General features: G+C 37.3%; 1 protein-coding gene across 1 annotated transcript; it reads left to right on the top strand.

The window, feature by feature from the left end:
- Window positions 1–267: 267 nt before the first annotated feature.
- Window positions 268–23438, top strand: LOC134748986 (probable cytochrome P450 6a17). The gene is made up of 9 exons (XM_063683869.1): window positions 268–661; window positions 13641–13839; window positions 14565–14810; window positions 16512–16630; window positions 17153–17257; window positions 17914–18123; window positions 18374–18513; window positions 19177–19279; window positions 21197–23438. The coding sequence occupies exons 1-9, from the start codon at window positions 370–372 to the stop codon at window positions 21376–21378; spliced, it is 1596 nt and encodes a 531-aa protein (XP_063539939.1). The 5' UTR covers window positions 268–369; the 3' UTR covers window positions 21379–23438.
- The last annotated feature ends 752 nt before the right edge of the window (window positions 23439–24190 follow it).

Raw genomic sequence — 24190 nt, 5'->3', positions numbered from 1 at the left:
ATGACATCATTCCAAATTCGAATTTGACCGTTGAATTTGCGAAAATCGCGGTCAATTTTCGCGGAGCGATCAGCGGCTTGAAGTCGCTCGAAATTCAAAAGTGTTTTCTTCTTTTTAATAGACAAATTTAGTGACTATTGTTTTTTTTAGTTTGAGTTCACGGTCAGTGCACTTTTAGCCGGATTGCAGTGTGTTCAGGCATTAGAAATGCAGATGTTAAAGTTTAACATAATACAATAACGAATTACTAAACAGTTACTTAAACAGTAGCAAACAGTTTCTAGTTGATTTGTGGATCGCCTAATAAGCTACAGATACAAAATGGAAAAAGATTATTTCCAGCTAATGAAATAGAAAAAAAAAGTCAAAATGTTTGGTTTTAAACGTTCATCTGTGCAGTTATTAGTGATTTTGTCCTGGTGTTTGCAAGAGTGGACGTTTAATAATGTTGTATTATGGTATATATTCGCGTGCGGGGTTTGGATGTCTGGATTTTTGTGTTTGCTGACATATGACCGTGACTATTGGTCGGATAGGGGGGTTTTTTCACCCCCCGCGTGGCCTCTTGTCGGCCACATATTATCTGTGGTCCTCTTTAGGGAGCAGGGAGGAATCTGCTTCCTTAAGATCTATAATAAATATAGACATCTCAGGATTTTGGGTAAGTTTTTTCTGTTATTTATTTTCCGTAGGCTTATTATCATTAGTGTCTTGCGCATGCGCATGTAAGCTCTGGAGTTGCAGGCGTTCATAGGCTACGGCGACTGCTTACCATCAGGCGGGCTGTATGCTTGTACAAGTTGTACTATGGATGACCTAATACTATATACGTTAGTTGTTATTACTGTTGTTAGCTCCATAAACCGGTATCCAGAGTTAGAATTATTTAAAATGTGGTTGGCCGGTCGAAATAATTAGCAGATGGCGCCAGAATAGCTTGCCCTGTCAATCCCTATAATTGTGTCAAATTTTTGTTTTTTTTTTATGCCCTGGATGCCAGCCCTTTATGACAAATCTCATAGAAAAAGGGGCAAGCTATGATGGCGCCATCTCTGCAAATCTTTGACAGTTGCCAACCCCAATTGTTAAAATACTTGCGCAAAATAGGTACAAGTTCAGTAATTTTGTTTGGTCTAGTGTAGTCTAGCCATCTTATTCATAAGTGCATAAAACTTTACGCGTCTCAATTAAATCATTTATTTTTGTCGCTTTCTTACATATTACATATTAAGACAAAGACAAACTATAGGTAGCGATAAACGTCATCGTCAAAGAAGTTTTACTTCAATCGCGCGTAAAGATTACACGCACACACTTTTTTTTTCTGATATATAGTTGTGGCAATAAATTTATGATTTAAACATTTATTTATTTTATTTATTTATTTAATTGAGGCTTGAAGCACGTTTATGAATAACGTCATAGAGGTATTGCGGTGGGTCAATTTTTGGGATTGGGACCAAGATTCACGGCCAATTGCTCACCAAGAGTTAATAACAGGTATCTTATAGGTAAGCGTGCTCCACCGTAGACCGCATCATCACTTACTATCAGGTGGGATCGAGGTCAAACGCCTGCCTATTCATCATTAAAAAAAAAACATCGGAATCACCTTCACCGCACCGCTCGCCAATCTCGCCATCGGCAGGTTATTCTACACTCCATAGGCAGGGTGTTAAAGGCTCAATGACAGCCATGCGAGTTTCATTACATTGCGGTAGGTACCTATTAGATCGGTCGGCTGAATTGGATGTAACCTCAATAGTCCGCAATGTAACTATTTATTTGTAACTAAAATCGCATGCGAGTTTGCGCACCGTATTAATGAGCCTTGCCCTCACACCCTGAAACCTATTGGTCACGCGTACTGTGGTTACAGAGAAATTTATTCGCGCGAACGAGCTAACTGCGGAAGTTTTTTTATTCGATAAGCTCTGTTGCGATTGATTGTATAATTAGACGGTAATACGTGGTAATACCAATTATAATTTAGGTATAGAAGTTTCCCGATCTACGATCAACATCCTTAACTACAACCTCCGCGCCCAGTATTCGAGACAGGCAAAGAAAGGTGGTGGAGCCTGTATTTTTACAAGATCGGATATAATCACAATGGAACGCAAGGAGATCGCTGAGTTATCCATCGAGGCCAACTTCGAAGCCTGTGCCATCGAGTGCATCGGTCTGGACCTTATCATTGTGTGTATCTACCGCCCGCCCAATGGTGATGTACCTTTATATCTTGCTAAGTTAGATGAATTATTAAACCTAGAAAGTATACAGAATAATAATGTTGTACTGCTAGGAGACATTAATATTGATCTCTTAACTAAATGTTCTAACACCAGATGTCTCGTAAATATAATTAAACAGCATAATTTTAGACAACTTGTAACCGTACCTACTAGAATAACAGCAACATCAAAAACTTGTATTGACCATGCATATACTAACATACACAAGAGCATGATTTGTAATGTAACTTGTAAAGAAATGCACCTGTCTGATCACTTGAGTGTAAATGTAATCATAAATACTAATAATTACAATTCTCCGATAAAGTATACAACTAAAAGAATTTTTTCAAATCAAAACAAATATAATTTTATACAGAGCCTTGAGTTACATGACTGGGATTGTGTTTTTATAAAAAATCAATGCCCTAATAAAAGAACTACATCAGTAATAAATATTCTTAGACATTATTATGACATTCACTTCCCTAAGCGAAAACAACCTATTAAAAGGATTGTAAACACCTGGGTTAATGACCTCTTACGTAAACTACGCCATAAATTGCGCGCAACTAAGGTAAAGTTATCTAAACAACCTAATGACATCGAGTTACATTCGAGCCTATTAAAATTGGAAACAGCGTATTGGGCTACATTACGTAATGAACGTGTACAATATATAAATAGCAAAATAGTGTGTGGTGCAGGTGGTAGTGTGAGTCGGGCTATGTGGGGCGTCATCTCGTCGGAGACATGCCGGCGCAGTAGTGGTAGGAGCGGACCCCTGAACGTGCTCGTGAGCCGCGCGCCGGGCGACTGCGAGGCTGCGCGCGCCGCGGCCGCCGCCGCCCAGCTCAACCACTACTACACTCACACGAACAACGACTCGCACCCGTGCGTTGATGATGCACACGCATATCTCGACAGATATCTGCCACAGGTACCATCCGCATTCTTATTTAAACCGTTTACTCTTGAGGAAATGTTGAAGACATGTAAGGATGTTAAACGTAAACAATCTAATGACATCAATGATATGACGACCTATGTCATCGACCTGCTCCCGCCTAATATAATATCCTTACTGCTTTTTATATTTAATGCATGTGTTAGTGCAGGTGTATACCCCGACTCGTTAAAGTTAGTAAAAATTCAGCCTATCTATAAGGGAAAGGGTGAAATGCATATACCTAAATTCTATAGGCCGATATCCCTTATACCTGTAATATCCAAGATCTTTGAGCGTCTATTGAGTACGCGGATGATGCAACATATTACATCAAACAATCTTTTAAATAGCCAGCAGTATGCCTACCAGTCGGGTCGTTCGACCACGGACGCGGTGCGCGATGCGGTCGCGCGAGTGATGGCGCATCTCGAGGGCGGGCGGCAGGTTGCAGCGATATTCTGCGACCTGTCGCGCGCCTTTGAGCTGATCGACCACTCATTGCTTCTCTCGAAATTAGCCCGCTACGGCTTTGAGGGCAACTTTCTCAACACGATCGCCTCATTTCTGAGCAATCGACAGCAAAGCACTACCGTCCTTGGCGTGATGTCGAACCTTGAACCCATAGGGGCTTGTGCGGTACCTCAAGGATCGATGATGGGCAATAACCTTTTCTTGGTACTAGTTAACGACATTATGACAGCGTGCTCTGAGCCTGAATATATTATGTTCGCAGATGACACGTGCATAATAGTTAACGCAGATAATTTCAACAACTTAAAAATTAAAGCAAATAAAGTAATTCATAACATTTCCAAGTGGTTCTCGTCTAACGGCATGCTTCTTAATGTTGAAAAAACTAATATTATGCATTTTCAACTTCGTAATACTGGTATATGTCCACTAGAAATAGTCGTAAACAATATAAAACTCCCACAGGTCCAGCAGGCAAAATATCTTGGTTTTACTATAGACTCGGGACTAACCTGGACCCCCCATATAGATGCGGTCTCTGATAGGTTAGCGTCGGCGTGCTTCGCCCTTTCTAGACTCGCGCCATCTCTAACGCCTCAAAACCTCAGAATAGCGTACTATGGGTATTTCCACACAATTTTAACTCAAGGTGTAGAACTATGGGCTACTGCAGCTGAATGCAGTAGACTATTTAGATTACAAAAACGTGCCCTTAGGATAATTTCAAATAAACCTTACGATTATCCAGCGCAGTCATTGTTTAAAGAGCACAAAATACTTACGCTACCATGTGTTTACATACTAACAGCCTGCAAATATTGTAAGGTCTAATCTGGGGTTATATACAACTCGCGGGCGGAACCATGGCCGCAACACGCGCGGCGAGCACCTCCTGCTGGTCCCGCGCTGCCGCCTGGCCAAGGCTCGGAAGTCACTCGGTGTCATGGGTGTAAGGATTTATAACACCCTTCCCAAAGAGGTCATTGACTCAGCTAGTGAGGCAATATTTGTAAGCAAACTTAAAAAAATGCTAATGTGTTTAGCTTGTTACACAATAAACGAATTTATATTCAGAACTGCTGATGTCCCAAACTGATGTAATTTCAAAAATAAATTAAAACAATGTATTCTTGTGATAAACTGATGTAATTTCAAAAATAAATTAAAACAATGTAAAATAACTGAATAATTTAATATTGTGATAATCTACTCTATTATGTATTATTGTGATAATGATGTGTATGCTGTGTGACGTGTAAGATTATTTAATAATGTTATCAATAAATTTCTCATTCTCTCATTCTCATTCCCGGCGGATTATATTATAGAGTCTGAGTGGGGTTCTTCAAAAAGGGACTAGGAGTACTTAACGGTACTTTTTGAGTATACCTATTATTAAGGTCGACAATTAAAGCGCTTGAGACACCCGCCTGGGGTTACAAATATCCATAGACTTCGCCAAACAGGACTTAATCGCGTTTAATTAATTAATTATGCTTTGAAATTACCTCCGACGTTTCGAAGACGACTCTGTCTTCGTGGTCTCGAAGAAAGTCTTGACTCTTGAGGTTTGCAATTTTATAAACTCCAACTCTTGTTAAAGCCAGGCCAGGCCAAGACCTTAAGATCTAACGATCTGATTGACCCCCACGTTACACGTATGTAAATGTTACCAAAGAGGATATAAGATAGAGCGGTACGGTCACAGTAAATTTTGTAACCACTGTAAATTCACTGCCATCTATCGACATACTTTAAAACTAAAAGTTAAGATTTATAAAAATACGTTAAAATGTATTTAAATATGGATAAATGATTTTTTTATTTGCATTTTTTATTTTTATATGATTTTGACCCATGTTCTTTCACTGATATGCGTTAAAATTATAAATAACAAACGAAACCGTCAACGCCCTCTTTACGAGAGTAGGCCAAAGCTAGTGGCGCCATCTGATCGAGAATCAAATTTTCGTGATTTTCGAGGCACGTTTTTTCCTTATACTGTATCCATCTATTACGGAGTTATATCTTTGCCTATACCTACGCGTTAACGATTTTAGAAAAATCATCAAATCTATTTCATTGAAATAGTCAAGTTAAGAAGGTAATGTTAGCGTGTTTAGATAAGCAAGATTTTCGTTTCCAAATATGCACCTCCCTAGATATAACTCGGTAATAGATGGATACAGTCTAAGGAAAAAACGTGCCTCGAAAATCACGAAAATTTGATTCTCGTTCAGAGGGCGTCGAGACTGTCGTATAGATGGCGTTGACGGTTTCGTTTGTTATTTAACAAGTTTAACGCATATCAGTGAAAGAACATGGGTCAAAATCATAAAAATAATTAATGCAAATAAAAAAAAATCTTTTATCTATATTTAAATACATTTTATCGTATTTTTATAAATTTTCATTTTTAGTTTTAAAGTGTGTCGACAGATGGCAGTGAATTTACTGGGGTTACAATTGTTACAAAATTAACTATGACAGTACCGCTCTAGTATAAGTTACTCTATGCTGAAAGTAATCCTGGCGGCGCCCATGGCAAGCTAAGATACCTACATAGACCTGTACCAATAACTTCTGAGGTTATAAGAATATTAATGTTGCTTATTTTTTATATATAGTTTCCAGACCATATACTAAACCTAAAAATAATATTTTGTGTCATCCTAGGTATTTGCTTAGGTAGAAATTTAGGTATTTCTTTTTTCAATCAGCATTCTGTAAAAAAAATATTCGAGACGAAATTCTTTGTTTCCCTGTAAAGGCAAAGTGGCTTCCGACGTACACACGCATTTTGTGTCATTTTCATCCACGGCTATAATGGCATTTAATAAATACCTAATATTGATCCTAAAACGCCTAAAAAAATATTAGAGTCGATAAGTGAAGTGTTGTACTTTACAGAACATTGTTATATGTTATTCAAACAAATCTGTGTCAAATTCATCCACCGCTTTTATTTAAAAAAAAATTTTTTCTAATTAACACCCTGTATCTGCCACAAAAAAAAATTCATATTATTAAGTTTACGTCTACAATATTATAATACCACATTGAGACATCATTCATAATTTGGGTCATTTTGATCCACGGTTTTTTTCCTATCTGGCAAAATAAAACTCAATTGAGCAAGAAGGGCGTGCGCGGGGAAGGGTACCTACGCGGGTGGGGTGCTCATTATACTTGCCGCAATATCAGCTGGCGACTGAGATCTTAATACTATCTCCTTTACCCTTGTTAAGACCAACCAAGAGTGAAAGAGATGGCATTATGAGCTGTCTCGCCACTTAGTTTTGCGATACAATGTATTTATTTCATTCGGAGGCATAATTACATTGTCTTATCAATCTTACCGTAGTAGGTATATAAATATAATTAAAAATAAACTGTAGGCTGCACTCCTCATACTGACCAACATTTGTGACGTTCCTAATCAAAAGGTACCAATTTCTCTGACAGGTTATTTGTATAAAGATATAATCAAATTTCGTCTTTATGGTAAACGACAAAGTGGTACCTACCTTTTGATTGAGAATGTCAAATCAGCGACTTAAAAAATACTTTTGTTTCGATTTTTAGTAGACTTTTTAAGTTTATTTTAAGACGCAATTTATTGCGATTTTTGTTATGTTTAAGCGTGGCAAGCAACATTAATTACAATGATGATGATGTTCATTAAAAACAATATTTTTTCATACTATACTGAACTGTCACCCTATACATGAGAATGAACAGCGCCCTCTTGACAATGATCATATATTACTGGTCAGGCTTTAATATGTGTCATAATTTAGTAGTCCCCTTTGTGGATTCTAAGTTTCCGAGTTACAGCAGTTTAGTGAAAGCGTTTTTTTTTTAATATAAATTAAGGGTTGAATAAAGAGGAAAGAAAATTTGATTATTTTTGCGCTACGACGTACGGTTTAGTAGATACAGCCCTATAAAGTTTTTTTTATTGTTTTTTTTTCTTTTTTACATTGTGTTTTTTGTATATTACTTTGGGGTTTTATAAAGGGGAACGAAAATTTAATTATTTTTGCCCTACGACGCATGGTTTAGGAGATCAAGCCCTATAAAAAAAAATCTCTTTTTTTTTTGCGTTTTTTTGTGTATAAATTAATGGTTATATAAAGGGGACCGAAAAGTTGATTATTTTTGCGCTACGACGCACGGTTTAGGAGATACAGCCCTATATAGATTTTTTTCTTTTTCTTTTTTAGGTTTTTAAATCTTAATTAAGGGCTTCGGATGATATCGTTCTACTCGCCTCCACCAGCAAAAAATTAGAAATAATGATTAACTCCCTCAGAGAAGAAAGCGAGAAAATAGGATTGAAGATGAATGAGAGCAAAACAAAGATTATGACAAATAGCTTCCAACAACCAATTAATCTGGGACATACGACTCTAGAATACGTGGAGCGCTACATATACCTCGGAAAAGAAGTTTCTTTTAGCAATGACAATACACAAGACGAAATAGAACGACGTATAGCCTTAAGCTGGAAAAAGTACTGGTCTTTAAAAGAGATTCTTAAAGGAGACTACCCATTACACATGAAAAAAATAGTGATGGATACCAATATTTTGCCGGCGTTAACATATGGCTGCCAAACCTGGAGTCACACGGTAAAGACGAAAGCCAGAATAACCACTACCCAACGAGCGATGGAAAGGAGCATGCTAAAGCTAAGGAAAATACATAAAGTCAGAAGTGAACGCATAAGAAACAAAACGAAAATCACAGATGCACTAAAATATGCACTTAAAATAAAATGGCGATGGGCCGGCCATGTAGCAAGATACACAGATGAACGGTGGACAAAAGAAGCGACTCTATGGAAAGGTCCCGACGTAAAAAGAAAGGCAGGACGACCACGAAAGCGATGGAGCGACGACATAGTAGCCACGGCCGGTCTAAGATGGCTAAATAAGGCAAAAAACAGAGACGAGTGGAACAAATTGGAGGAGGCCTTTACCCAATAAAGTGGGGTTTCTATCAACTTTTAGTTTTAAATACATAAACATAAAAATAAGTAAAATAATTATACTAACCGAGTAAAATAAGTTTTAAAAAGTAAACATATATATATTAATTAAAATAAATTAACAATATCAAGTGTTACCAAGTTTGTAAGTAGTTGATAAGAAAATAAAAAGGCTTTTTATTTATTTATTTATTTATTAATTAAGGGCTTCTTAAGGGCAACGAAAATTTGATTATTTTTGCGCTACGATGCACGGTTAAGGAGATACAGCCCTATAAAGTTTTTTTGTTATTTTTTTCTTTTTTTTTCTTGTGTTTTTGTATATTATTTTGGGGCTTCATAAAGGGGAACGAAAATTTTATTATTTTTGCGCTACGACGCATGGTTTAGGAGATACAGCCCTATAAAGTTTTTTTTTTAAATTTTGCGTTTTTTTAAATATAAATTATGGGTTGCATAAAGGGGAACGAAAATTTTATTGTTTTTGCGGTACCACGCACGGTTTAGGAGATACAGCTCTATAAAGTTTTTTTTCCTGTTTTTTTTTTGTTTTTTTTTAAGTATTAATTACGGGTTTCTTAAAAGGGTTTTTTTAATTATTTTTGCGCTACGACGCATGGTTTAAGAGATACAGCCCTATAATGTTTTTTTTTTAAATTTTGCGTTTTTTTAAAATATAAATTATGGGTTGCATAAAGGGGAACGAAAATTTTATTTGTTTTGCGCTACAAGGCATGGTTTAGGAGATACAGCCCTATAGATTTTTTTTTAAATTTTGCGTTTTTTTAAATATAAATTATGGGTTGCATAAAGGGGAACGAAAATTTTATTGTTTTTGCGGTACCACGCACGGTTTAGGAGATACAGCTCTATAAAGTTTTTTTTCCTGTTTTTTTTTTGTTTTTTTTTTTAAGTATTAATTACGGGTTTCTTAAAGGGTTTTTTTTAATTATTTTTGCGCTACGACGCATGGTTTAAGAGATACAGCCCTATAATGTTTTTTTTTTTTTAATTTTGCGTTTTTTTTAAATATAAATTATGGGTTGCATAAAGGGGAACAAAAATTTTATTATTTTTGCGCTACGACGCATGGTTTAGGAGATACAGCCCTATAAAGATTTTTTTTTTAAATTTTGCGTTTTTTTTTTAAATATAAATTATGGGTTGCATAAAGGAGAACGTTAATTTGTTTTTGCGGTACCACGCACGGTTTAGGAGATACAGCTCTATAAAGTTTTTTTCCTGGTTTTTTTTTGTTTTTTTTTTTTAAGTATTAATTACGGGTTTCTTAAAGGGTTTTTTTTATTATTATTGCGCTACGATGCAGGGTGTAGGAGATGCAACCCTATAAAGATTTTTTTTGTTTTTTTTTTTCATTGTGTTTTTTGTATATTATTTTGGGGTTCCGTAAAGGGGAACGAAAATTTTGTTATTTTTGCGCTACCACGCACGGTTTAGGAGATATAGCTCTATAAAGATTTTTTCCTGTTATTTTTTTTGTTTTTTTTTTTTAAAGTATTAATTAAGGGTTTCTTAAAGGGGAACGAAAAATTGATTATTTTTGCGCTACGATGCACGATTTAGGAGATGCAGCCCTATATTTTTTTTTTGTTTTTTTTTTTTTTTTTTTCATTGTGTTTTTTGTATATTAGTTTGGGGTTCCACAAAGGGGAACGAAAATGTGATTATTTTTGCGCTACGACTTTTAGGAGATACAGCCCTATAAAGTTATTTTTGTTTTTTTTTTTTTTTTCATTGTGTTTTTTGTATATTACTTTGGGGTTCCGTAAAGGGGAACGAAAATTTTATTATTTTTGCGCTACGACGCACGGTTTAGGAGATACAGCCCTAGAATGATTTTTTCCCTCTTTTTCTTTTTTGCGTTTTTCAATCTTAATTAGGGGTTTCTTAAAGGGGTTTTTTAAATTATTTTTGCGCTACGACGCATGGTTTAAGAGATACAGCCCTATAATGTTTTTTTTTTTAATTTTGCGTTTTTTTTTATATAAATTATGGGTTGCATAAAGGGGAACAAAATTTTTATTATTTTTGCGCTACGACGCATGGTTTAGGAGATACAGCCCTATAAAGATTTTTTTTTTAAATTGCGTTTTTTTTTAAATATAAATTATGGGTTGCATAAAGGAGAACGAAAATTTTATTGTTGTTGCGATACCACGCACGGTTTAGGAGATACAGCTCTATAAAGTTTTTTTTCCTAGTTTTTTTTTGTTTTTTTTTTTTTAAGTATTAATTACGGGTTTCTTAAAGGGTTTTTTTTTTAATTATTTTTGCGCTACGATGCACGGTTTAGGAGATGCAACCCTATAAAGATTTTTTTTGTTGTTTTTTTTCATTGTGTTTTTTGTATATTATTTTGGAGTTCCGTAAAGGGGAACGAAAATTTTATTATTTTTGCGCTACGACGCACGGTTTAGGAGATACAGCCCTAAAATGATTTTTTCCCTCTTTTTCTTTTTTGCGTTTTTCAATCTTAATTAGGGGTTTCTTAAAGGGGTTTTTTTTTATTTTTTTTTGCGCTACGATGCACGGTGTAGGAGATACAGCCCTATAAAGTTTTTTTATTTTTTTTCTTTTTTTTCATTGTGTTTTTAGTATATTACTTTGGGGCTTCATAAAGGGGAACGAAATTTTTATTATTTTTGCGCTACGACGCATGGTTTAATGATTTTTTTTTGCGTTTTTTTTAAATATAAATTATGGGTTGCATAAAGGGGAACGAAACTTGTATTATTTTTGCACCACCACGCACGGTTTAGGAGATATTATATCTATATATATAGCTATAATAGCTCTATAAAGTTTTTTTCCTGGTTTTTTTTTAAGTTTCAATTAAGGGTTTCTTAAGGGGAACGAAAATTTGATTATTTTTGTGCTACGATGCACGGTTTAGGAGATGCAGCCCTATAAAGATTTTTTTGTTGTTTTTTTTTTTCATTGTGTTTTTTGTATATTACTTTGGGGTTCCGTATAGGGGAACGAAAGTTTTGTTATTTTTGCGCTACCACGCACGGTTTAGGAGATATAGCTCTATAAAGTTTTTTTTTTGTTTTTTTTGTTGCGTTGTTTTTAAATATAAATTAATGGTTACATAAACGGGACCGAAACGTTTATTTTTGCGCTACGACGCACGGTTTAGGAGATACAGCCCTATAAAGATTTTTTCCTCTTTTTTTCTTTTTTGCGTTTTTAAATCTTAATTAGGGGCTTCTTAAAGGGGAGCGAAAATTTTATTATTTTTGCGCTACGACGCATGGTTTAGGAGATACAGTCCTATATATTTTTTTACAATGCATGTGCTCGAAAAGTGCGTTTCCTACGGAGCCATATCGTGCGGAAAGTACTGCTTTTCCGCACTAGTGCTTTTTGTTTTCAATTTTTTTTTACAGTACATATGGTGCTACTTTCTCGCACTAGTGCGGAAAAGAGCACTTACCGTGCATATGTCGAAAGTTTAAAGGGCCATATGTACTGTAAAACGTACGATACACGTGCGAATAGGTAATTCGCAACTCGTGTCGATTTAAAACACTCCTTATAATAATTAAACTTATTTGCCATGATATGTTTTTTTATTTACTCGCACAATGCATAGTAAAACATTGTATGATACACGTGCGTAAAGATGATTTCCGCACTTGTTGCATAAATAGCAATTTTTTTTATCAAAGAATGAAAGAAAGTCACGGTATTAATAACCAAATTTTACTTTAGTGGTACCTTTTCCCTATCACTGTCACAAATGTATGTGGCGTTCACGTAAACGCGATATTTTTAAGATTTCCCTGCGCAATGTTGCCAGCTCGCTCGCAAATCAAACATGTACTTACAGTTCTTTTGCATAATGGTGACATTGTACAATATCTATAAGTTTTAAATAGGTAAAAGATAATTCGACGCATTCTTTGCTTGCTTGTTGCTTGTTGTTGTGTTGTTTGCGTAACTTCTTTGAATAAGTTGCGTTAATTTGGCGCACAGGCGAAGTAAACATGCGTTGCGTACGGCAAGGTCACCCGCGGCCCCACCCTGCACGGCCTCCGTTGCCCATTCAGACCGCCCGCTAGCTTCGTTCGAACGCAAATAATATTTTTGTAATATTTGTTTAAGCAGTGGATGCAAGTGACACAAATTCATACATCTTATTTATCCCGCATTTCAAATTAATAAGATGTAAACTCTAATATCTTTAATATTCTTTTGTAACGGTGACAGCCTGTTACATAAAAATCATCAAATATCTTATGAAGCTATGCCTTAATAAGACACAAAATCATTTAATGGACCTATTTAAACGATTAAATTCGACCTAAGTAATTTTTTTTAACTCTAATTTTTTTTTGTGTCATTTAGAATATTATGACATAGTATCAGATTGCAGTGGACGTAATTGACACAAACTATGTTTTCACACTAAAAACACTATCCTAAATGCAACACAGTTACATGTTTTCTCTCGAATATTTTTTTCTCTAAAATAATTCAAAATAAAAAATAATTACCACAAAATAACAAATTACTAGAAAAGCAAATTATATATATGACACAAAACAAAATGTAAGATTTACATCTTAACAAAGTATTCATAAGCGAAAACAGAATTGACTTTAATATTTTTATAACCTAGGGGTCAAAATATAGCCAGCGGTACAGGTCTAACAGTACCGTAGGGGCACATAATACAGAGTAGATAATAGGTCTATATTACACCGTTCTCACTGTGGCGATGACGTCACGAATCATATTGTCCTTCCCTACACAATTACTGATCGGACGGAGCAGTCGCAAACCGACTTCGTGAATAACAGGTCATCTCACCGGTAGCTTTTAACCCTTTTACTATCAATCTTCGTGCATCTGAAAAGGTTGACGATGAGTAGCCGCTCACGGTAGGCATGTCGTTCAAAAGGGTTAGTTCCTTTATTATTGGCTTACGTTTGATACGAAAGCGTCATTGTGCATTTCATAATTCCAGGCACCTACCAGTTTTTCCAACGAACCCTGGTTATCCTGGACCCGGCCCTCATCAGACGGGTGTGCGTGACCGACTTCTCGCACTTCGTAGATCGTGGCTTCTTCTTCAATGAGGAAGTGGATCCCCTTGCGGGGTCTGTGCTGTTTCTACGAGGACAGGAATGGCGCCGGCTGAGGGCCAAGATATCCCCTATATTCTCGTGAGTACAGCTGTCTGCCATCATCACCAATAATCATAATGCAAGAGTAACCACGATCTCAAGAGGTTTCTGCAAGGAGGCGAGGGAGTAGAAGTAAATACCTACCCTTGCGGAAATAACAAAGCTTAACTCTTCCTCAGTGCCGGCCCGAGTCCTTGATCAGGGTAGAGCGAAATGGGGTTTTGGCGCCCTTCGTTAAAGCATTTTACCCTTTTTTTTCTCATTTGCCATTTTGGCGCCCCCCTTGCCATCTGGCGCCTAGAGCGGCCGCTCCCCTCGCTCTACCCAAGACCCGGCCCTGCTCTTCCTCAATACTATATAGTGATGGCACCTTCATTAGTGGTTTGTACCTATATATATTATATATGCCAACAAATACATCTGACTTTGTAGGTAAAAGGTATCAGAGATTCTAATACAACGGTTTTGTATAATATAATATAAAGAATTACTGGTTGTCAAAATGGGGTGGTATAAATATCGTCTTCGATAAAAAATGGCCTATACGCAGCCTGATTTGTATACCTATACCTATAAGCAGTGGCGGCGTGTCAAAAATATCAGTTGGGCAAGCTGGAGCTGGTTTTGTTTGTTTTTCTCTGAGGCTTGTAGGATAAAGTTACTTCAGCTGTAGCAAAATAGATAACCGATAGGAATCAAATTAAAAGGACGCCCCGCATCACCTGATTCACCTGCTGTGTGTAACGACCTGTTTATCTTTTCAGGCCAAACAAACTAAAAGGCATGTTCCCAATAATAGAGAACACGGCTCAAGAATTCATCAAGCGTGTCACAACGCTGCACTCTAACTCCGTGGTAGACTCGGAGCGACTCCTAGGCGGCTATACGGCAGACGCCATAGTGCCCTGTGCGTTCGGCGTCAAGAGTCATGTCATGGACGACCAGAAGGACCCATTTGCAGTGGCGTTACATGCGTTTTATGAGATGACGCCGTTCAATCTGTTTGAGAAGTTAGTATGTTTTATTTTCACTTTAATTTGCTCATTTATTTGTTCATCGTGTCATTAATTAAGTAATTTAACATTATTGTGGGTATCACCTTAGTACCCCATTTGTTTTTTTCTCTCAACAATCATTCAATCAATGATGAAGGCCTTTATTCCACAAGCAACTCAAGCCCATTTTTTTACCGACTTCAAGATTTCAAAAGGAGGAGGTTCTCAATTCGGTTGTATGTTTTTTTTATGTTTGTTACTCCATATCTCCGTCATTTCTGGACCGATTTTGAAAATTCTTTTTTTGATTGTCAGTATATACATACAGATTGGTCCCGTTTTTGTCAAAACGCAGTTCTGATGATGGGATCCATGCGGAATCGAGGGAACTCCTCAAATGTTAAAGGCATACATATAGTGATTTTAGTATTTTCATCAACAAATCAAGCTATTACATTTTTAAAAGTGACATTTGATGAAGTGGAACTGCTGATGATGATCAGAACGGAACTCTTCAATGACGCATAGTTCACGTTTGGAATCTTCTTTTTTATGTTTGTTAAGCACTGGAGGGCTTCGTCACTTTTTCTTTAATATATGACATCTATTACAGTTTTTGTTAAGCAAGTTAAGTTTTCAAGACACATTTTTGTCAAGCTCGAGTTCTGATGATGGGATCCATAAAGAACCGAGGGAACTCCTCAAATGTGAAAGGCATACATATAGTGATTTTTGTATTTTCATCAATAAATCCAGCATTTACATAAAAAAGTGACATTTGGTGAAATGGAACTGCTGATGATGATCAGAATGGAACTCTTCAACGACACATAGTTCACGTTTGGCGATTTATTCTCTTCGTTATCAGACATCAGACCCAAACTTGGACCTGGACTTTTTTTTGAACTGCGATCCTCACAGAACCGAACTGCTATCAGAAAAGTGGGTTAGGTTAGGTTAGAACTGTGACCCTTACAGTAACGAAATGCTATCAGAACATTGGGTTAGGTTAGGTTAGAACTGTGACCCTTACAGAAACGAAATGCTACTCGAAAAGTGGGTGGTTTTACCTCCTTTTAGTTAGGCAAAAGATGCTGTCTTTTTCATTTCATTGTCTGGAGTGCACCATCAACAATAAGTAACCTTTAAACGGCATCCCCCATTGAAGTCGGTTTTTTTCTTAAAAATTATTTATTATCTATTATTACCTTTTATATCCTATAGCACGCGTCTTCACCGGCTAGATACTGTTAGGTACTCAGTGTGATCGTAATTATTATGCTGTTGCTATGTCAATGTAGCGATGAATGTGAATTAAGGGGAATTTACATAATCTATTGTATAAGTATGTAATCCAACAATATTTATATATTTTTTTATTCAGGTAAATACACATAATATACAACTTAATTACAAAAGTACCGTTAAACAAGTAAGGTTTGTCTCGGTACACCATCCGCAGTAGATTTGATACAATAATAAAATATAACAACAACATAAGAAAGTTCATAACATGCTCAATTTAAGTAATCTATTATTTAAATTAAAACAATCCGACACCGTTGCACTGAGCGCATATTAGCACATTTTTTCCTTATCCTATTGTTCTGCCGGCCGGCCGCTCTGTTCGGACCGGTTCTGCACTCGCTTTCATATAAAACTATATGTAATCATCCCATATCAAACTTAAACCGTGAGTCGTTTGTTTGTTTTCAGGACAATGAGGCAGTTCTGGCCCGCGTTCTGCATGTTCTTCAGACTGAAGATTATTCCACAGAAGACGCACGACTTCTTCTACAACATAGTCACTAGCGTATTGAGGGACCGAGAGAATGGTATGTACTACTAAGTAGCAAGGTTAATTAATTATAGCGGAAATGCATCAGCATTTGTATCCGCTAAACTTTCGCTTGATGAGCATTGCGTTTGTTTTTTTTTATTAACTGCTAATCGGTTTTGTAGATTCAGATCTAGTGAATGCCCTGCGCTTTAAAGATGACTCACGTATAGGAACGGTCTGAGTCCGGGCCGAGGCGACTCACACTTCATTATCTATGACGGGTGATCCGTAATCAAATCACGTATTAATACTTTGTATAATAAGTGTCGAATGCTTCGGCCCGGACCCGGACCGTTATAGTGTGAATTATCCTTTAGATTGCGCGCTTTATGCCAGCCTTGCATTTGCAGCATAAATTGGTCCAATTAGGCACGCAATCTGCATAGCAAACATGTAGGTGCGCATGCGCATTCGCGGCGAATTCTCCGGATGTGGACAGAGATACACCAGACAGCTCTCTGTCTACTACTATTCCTTTATAATATAAATATGAGTAATATAAGTATTTAATTTACAGGCGTGCCGGATAAGCGGGGTGACTTCATCGACATGATGATGGCTCTTCGGTACGACGACAAAAACAACAACCGGGCGGATAAGGATGAAGATCACGTAGAAATCAGTAAGTGTCGCAACGTAAATTTTACGTCTAATTTGTTTAACACTATCCGTATCCGTCTCTATACGAATTTTGAAAACTCATTAAGCACTACACCTTATAAAACAAAGTCCCCCGCCGCGTCCAGATTAAACTGAGAACACGAAAATATAAACACGAAATGATGTAAAAATACTACTACTAACATTACATTTCAATTCGTGACATTTTTGATTTAAAAAAACCGGCCAAGTGCGAGTCGGTCTCGCGCACGAAGGGCAAAAACAATCACATTTGTTGTATGGGATCCCCACTTAAATATTTATTTTATTCTGTTTTTAGTATTTGTTGTTATAGCGGCAACAGAAATACATCATCTATGAAAATTTCAACTGTCTAGCTATCACCGTTCATGAGATACAGCTTGGTGACAGACGGACAGACAGACAGCGGAGTCTTAGTAATAGGGTCCCGCGTTGTCCCGTTTTTACCCTTTAGGTACGGAGACCTAAAAAATTTGTAGTTGCAATTATATACCTAAACAAGCTAATCAACGACAAGTGCGTAGTGCGTTAGGGCTGCTGCATCTGTTTGTTTTCTATCACTGAGGTGCTTTTGCCATGCAATATTTACAACCGAGTGAAACTAAACCAGTTTTGCCCTATAATATTTTTTCGCAGCGGACATGGTCATATCAGCCAACGCCTTCATAATATTCCTCGGCGGTTTCGAAACCACGTCTGCGACCCTCGCCTTTCTGCTCTTGGAGTTGGCTGCCCATCCAGATGTCCAGGAGAAGCTGAGACAGGAGATACTGCAAGTGGTGGGAGAGAGGGAGATGACGTATGATATGCTGCAGGAACTGACGTATATGGATATGGTTATACAAGGTGAGGCTGGTGATTGAAGCATTAAGTAGTATATAAAAAAAAAACTATTTTTATATCAAACTAGATCTACGAGCGATACTAAGTACAATTTTTTTTATTAAAGAAAAACTGGAAAAAGTCACCGCTACGGGTTGACTCGAACTAGGACTGGTGAACGAAACATCGCAAGTTCGAGTCTTGACTAAGGTGGTGAAATTTTTCATGTTTCCTGTACTATTATAGATTAAAAAGCCTGTATTTTCACGTTCAGAGACGCTGAGACTGTACCCGCCCTTCCCTAACATCCAGCGGATGTGTACCAGAGACTACGTCATCCCAGAAACTGGGAACATCATCGAGAAGGGCACAGTGGTGCTGTTTCCCACACTTGCCATACAGAGGGATGAGCAGGTAAGTTTCAGAGATGCTGAGACTGTACCCGCCTTTTCCTAACCTCCAGCGGATGTGTACCAGAGACTACATCATCCCAGGAACTGGGCACATCATCGAGAAGGGCAGTGTTGCTGTTTCCTACTCTTGCTATACAGAGAGTTGAGCAGGTAAGTTTCAGAGACGCTGAGACTGTACCCGCCCTTTCCTAACAACCAGCGAATGTGTAGGTACCAGAGACTTCGTCATCCCAGAAACTGGACACATCGTAGAGAAGGGCAGTGGTGCTGTTTCCTACTCTTGCCATACCTAGATACCTTAACAGCTATTAGATATACATACGTGCTTATACCTACGTACAGATGTGACTGTCAAATTTGTCTGGCAGATATGTTTGGCGGAAAAATCTGTCAATGTTGTGCCTTATTCCCAATGTAGCTATAGTAAAAGTTTGCTTTCTGAGTTTGTGATTAAGTTGATCGATTTGTTTGTTTGTTTGTTATGTTAACCAATGTAGAGGCCGTAGGTACAAGCTAAATTTGCACCGATTTGAATAGAATAAAGTGAGGAAATATCATCACAAACGTCATATTTTCACAGAAATTTGACATTAATGATCACATCACACGTTGTCTTTGCCATTCTTGTTTCTTTACTATATTTTTTTTGGCATTATTGTTGCAGTTCTTCGACTCAGCCGGCTCATTTAATCCAGAGCGGTGGAGCGGCCCGGCGCCGCCGCCAGGCGTCTACATGCCGTTTGGTGACGGACCTCGCGTCTGCATTGGTCAGTACATAATACATAATGAAATGCCAACATATGTAGGTACTCCGCAACAGGCTTTGTCAATCTTAACCACTAGATTAAACTAGGCTAACTAAGGTGCCACCTCGGACCGTAACCGTCCCCATGACACTGGCAGCGTTGCTCCGTTGCGCAGTGTGCCTGAAGATCTGCGGTATTTGTTGAGGAGCTGACGAAGTTTAAGAATCGCGCTTTCGCATAATTTCTCAGTAAATAATCTTACCTTGAATAGTAGTAAAACTAAATCGATTTTATTTAATACTAGTCCTAGATGCACCGATTCCCTATTTCTTAATATAAATGGAGAAATTGTTGAGCAAGTTGAAGTAGTGAAATTCCTGGGCGTTTTGATTGACTCTGATCTAAATTGGAAGCCGCAATTACAGGAGTTAGATAATTCAATGAGTTCAGGTTGTTTTGCCTTGAGAAGTTTACGGGAAGAAATAAAAATTGAACAGCTTAAGGCGGTCTACTACGCCCTCATAGAATCTAAATTACGATATAGTATTAAATTGTGGGGTAACAGCTACCTATATAATGCTAAAAGTGCTTTCTTGATGCAGAAAAGGGCTATCCGAATTACAGTTAGAATACCACAGTGGAAATCGTGCAGGGAGCATTTTAAAAAACTTAAATTTTTGACTGTGCCTTGCCTGTATATTTTAGTTCTCCTATCAGGTCTAGTAAAAAATTTGGAGGAAACTGAAAGCGATTACGACAGAGCTTTGAGACTTGCAACGAGAAGAAAAGACCTTAAAAATAGTTTAGTGCCTAAATTCAAAATTGTACAACATTCAGCAAGCTACCAGGCAGTTCATCTTTTTAATAAACTGCCGATAGAGTATAAACAGATCTCTGACTGTAAGGTATTCAAGCGCAAATTAAAGGCTTTTCTTGTAGAAAAATGTTACTACTCTATCAATGAATTTGTAAATGACATATTTTAATTTGTATCGCAATAGTAACCTTTTTTATTAAGATTAATAATTATGTTTTTTTTATTGACTATTTTATGCATTGTGAATGACATACCTATAATATAAATTGTTGACATTATTATTATTATTGTATTCGTAGAAGTCATTAATTTAGTATTAGAATATTTTTTTGTTGGTTTTTACTGTGAATTTACTATTTTTAATGTGATTATTTCAAGTGTTTAATGTATGTAATCATTTTATATGCATGAATTAATTCGACACAATGTATATTGTTATGAACTAAATAAATAAAAAAAATAATGCATATATTTTGAGTCGAATAATATATGAAGGGTACACGGAAAGAACGTGTCTATAGTCACTTTTTTTGGAAAATGAGATTATAATCTCAAAATGTAGAGCCCTTTATGAACTATTAGTTACAACTTCTGTTACCGCTGCAATTATAAATATAACTCCTTTTTGAACTCGACCACTACTTCATTAAAATGATTTTGTCGAGAGTTTTAATGTTTTCTTGAAATGACAATGCAATTAGAAGTTTCATTTCTTCAACTGGGGCAAAAATAAATTGTTTCGATATAACCTTACACGGTACCTAAAATCTTGTGGGAGGTGATCATACGGTGATTCGAATAATTACACATACCTACTTTACTACTTAGTACTTTAATGAATTTGAAAAATAAGGTATAATAAAGTTCATCAGTGACATCTTTAAAAACACCTATACACGAAAATAATATGGTTATGGTTATTACCCACATCGTTCCATTCAAACCGCGATAACTCAAAATGTTGTCAAAGTGACTAGACATGTTCTTTCCGTAATCCCTTCAGATACCTACGACATTAGAGAAAATGCTGAATTATCATTTCCAGGTAAATGAAGTAGGTTCTCGTCAAAGATAGACGTTTAAAATTTTGTGAAAGAGCCCTTGCTGCTTGCTGTCCACAGGTAAAAGATTCGCGATGATCCAGATGAAGTGCTGCATCGCGCGCCTGCTGCGTGTCGTGCGCGTGTCGCCCGCGCCCCGCGCCCCGCCGCGCGCGCAGCCCTTCCGCCCCGACCCGCGCTCGCCGCTCGCGCTGCACCCCGGCGACTCCACGGTCACCATCAGCCGCGTGACCTCGTCATAGCGCCGCCGCCGTTGAGCGTGGATCGCGTGTCGCTAGTGTGTCGGTGTCGCCGACGTATCACCCATGCATATACCGCACGCTGCTCTTCCACTCTTTATACTGCTCCCCGACGACTCGGAGACCATGCTCTGCACTCTGCATTACCATAAGCCTGTGATGTGCATGATAGTGTTGTCCCTGTGTCGAAGTCTTTTCATTCCGACTCGGTGACTCCATATTATAGTCATCTCATCATGATGATTTGAAAAGCTCGAATCCGATTACACTGAAAATATTTGTGACCTAAACCAATGAGTATTTTAATTTTAACGCATTTATATTAGATTATTTTAAACCGGGTCACTCACGTATTATTAAGTCGAATAGCTCGACATGTTTCGGTCCAATTTACGAGGACCGTCTTCACGGAGACACGACACGTCTTCACTGGTCGAGGGCGCGGCGTGTACTGCGGGCCAAAGCCCGACTCGCCCGGCCGCTCACGACGGACGGCGTCGGCGGTGCCGGCGACGTCACCGTTGCGAGGATGGCTCTACCCTCCGTATTGCGTTTGTCAAATGTCGGATCGCACACAACACTCTGAGTCACTTGCTAAAGGCCGGTCCACACTGACCGCCGACGCAGTACCCAAAACAGTTTTCCAACTAGGCGGCACCGACCAACCACTGTCACGATTGAAATTCGGATAACGACTGATCTCAATAGCTTCCCGTATTTTTCGTTGAACGAAGAACTTTGCTCGCGCCAGAACGGTTACCCTATCAAACCTAATATAGTGCGTCGCGTCCGAATCCAGTACGTGTTCTGTCACTGCGGAGCTTTGGCCGTCCCGGTTTTTCATACTGCGTATGTGCTCAGAAAGTCTCGTCGAAATGTTCCGGCCGGTCTCCCCAATATAATACTTCCCACAGGAGCACGGAATCCTGTACACCCCAGGAATATTTAAGGGCTCCTCCACAAACATGTCGAACTATTTGAGTGACCCGGTTTAAAATAATCTAATATGTTTGAGTCCCACGGGAGTTTTATAGTTAAAATTTAACGCAATTGTTTAGTACATATGTATAAGATAAGAACTTACTATTATCATTATTATTTACTTTACTCTAAGTAGTATCACATATTATATCTAAGTACTACTTAGTAAGTAGTATATAATGAAATAAAGAATCATCTGTGTTTCAACTTCCTTGTTTTAGTAAAAAATAATACATTACGAGTATACGAGCAAAAAGTGTCAATCGGATTATCATACTAATACAGCATAAGTTCGATAATTACTTTATAATAAAAAAAAACCTCAAAGCGTTCTCCCGTAATAATCCAAATGCTTATAAAAAACTTATTTAAGGATAGTACAGTCAAATACATAATTTAATTTCCGTACCATTTCGTACTTTGTCACAGTGACAATCAATATGACTAAAAAGTTGCGTTTTTCACTTGTTTATCGACTCATAATTTTTCACCTCAGCAGCTCGAACAAGCCTACTTTCGTCACTCCCTGGAGTGAGGAAAGTGCGACTTTCTTCACTCCAGGGTGAAACAAAGTAGCTTTTTAATTTAGTGAAGGCCATGAACTGCCACTTCATATCTCTTACAAATTGAAATACATTTTAACCTAAAGGTGACCAACGTTCAAGACTAGAAACGGATTACTTTTACGACCGTAACCGCCAGAAGCGCTTTTTGCACACACAAATATACCTACCTACTTTAATATTTGAGTTGCATACAAACGTAGATTGTCAAAATGTTTATAGTCAATGGAGAAATTGGAGAGTAACTAGAGTTAGACCAAAATAAGTCTGCAATGATTGTGATAGCACACGCAGTGCAATTGTTATGTATACGTCCTAATTTCATAGAAGTTTGACGTTTAAAATAACACTAGCACTGCGTGTGCTATTAAGATCGTTGCATAAGTACTTATTTTGGTCTAAGGCTCTAGTCATGTTTGCCATGGTAGAAAATTTTGTTAAGAAAATGTTAACAAAAGGAAACGAATGTCGGATAAATAAAAATCTGTTGAGGAGCTACAACGTCACAGACATGCATACCTACACTTACATTGTATGTAAAGACTGTATAGTTAAATATAAATACAAATAAAACGGTTTAACTGTTGACATGTGTATTATTTTGTATTAAGAGTCCCCGGCAACGTAGAACCGCCATACAAACGAAGTTCCGCTCTCATTTTAAAACTACGTGTTGGATTGTAATGAAACTACTGCTAATGTACCTCAAAATAATACTAAATTTGCAAAACGGCATTACGTAGCATTATCTGCACACTTATATAACTTCTTTAACAAACAACTTAATATTCACAGTAAAAACTATTATTTCATTTCATTTCATTTCATTTCATATGAGTGCAAAAAGATTATACCGGCTTGGCTTTTAACACAGACATATGAGGAAACAGAAGAATTGCTCATTTGACTAACCTATTGAACATAAAATACACACAGCCGTACAAAAATTATTCACACCCACTCACATACACACACACACACACTAACACACACACACACACACACACACACACACACACACACACACACACACACACACACACACGAGGGATTTTACATCTGTTTATTTTTCTAATTATATGTACATACCTTTTGCATGTCTTGTATAAAGCTTCTCAGCATTTTTATTGTAACATTTGTAACTGTAAGTAAATCTTAATGTAATATTTACCTAGCATAAATACCTACTCATAAATGTAGCACGTACTATTGTTAATATTCTCCAGATAAGGAAGGGCGGTACCTCCTGGCACAGGCTTTTAAAGCTTAAA

This window comes from Cydia strobilella, chromosome 17 (genome assembly GCF_947568885.1).
Source record: "Cydia strobilella chromosome 17, ilCydStro3.1, whole genome shotgun sequence".
Lineage (NCBI taxonomy): Eukaryota > Metazoa > Arthropoda > Insecta > Lepidoptera > Tortricidae > Cydia > Cydia strobilella.
Note: the sequence above shows the minus strand (reverse complement) of the source record. Positions and strands in the feature narration are given on the sequence as shown.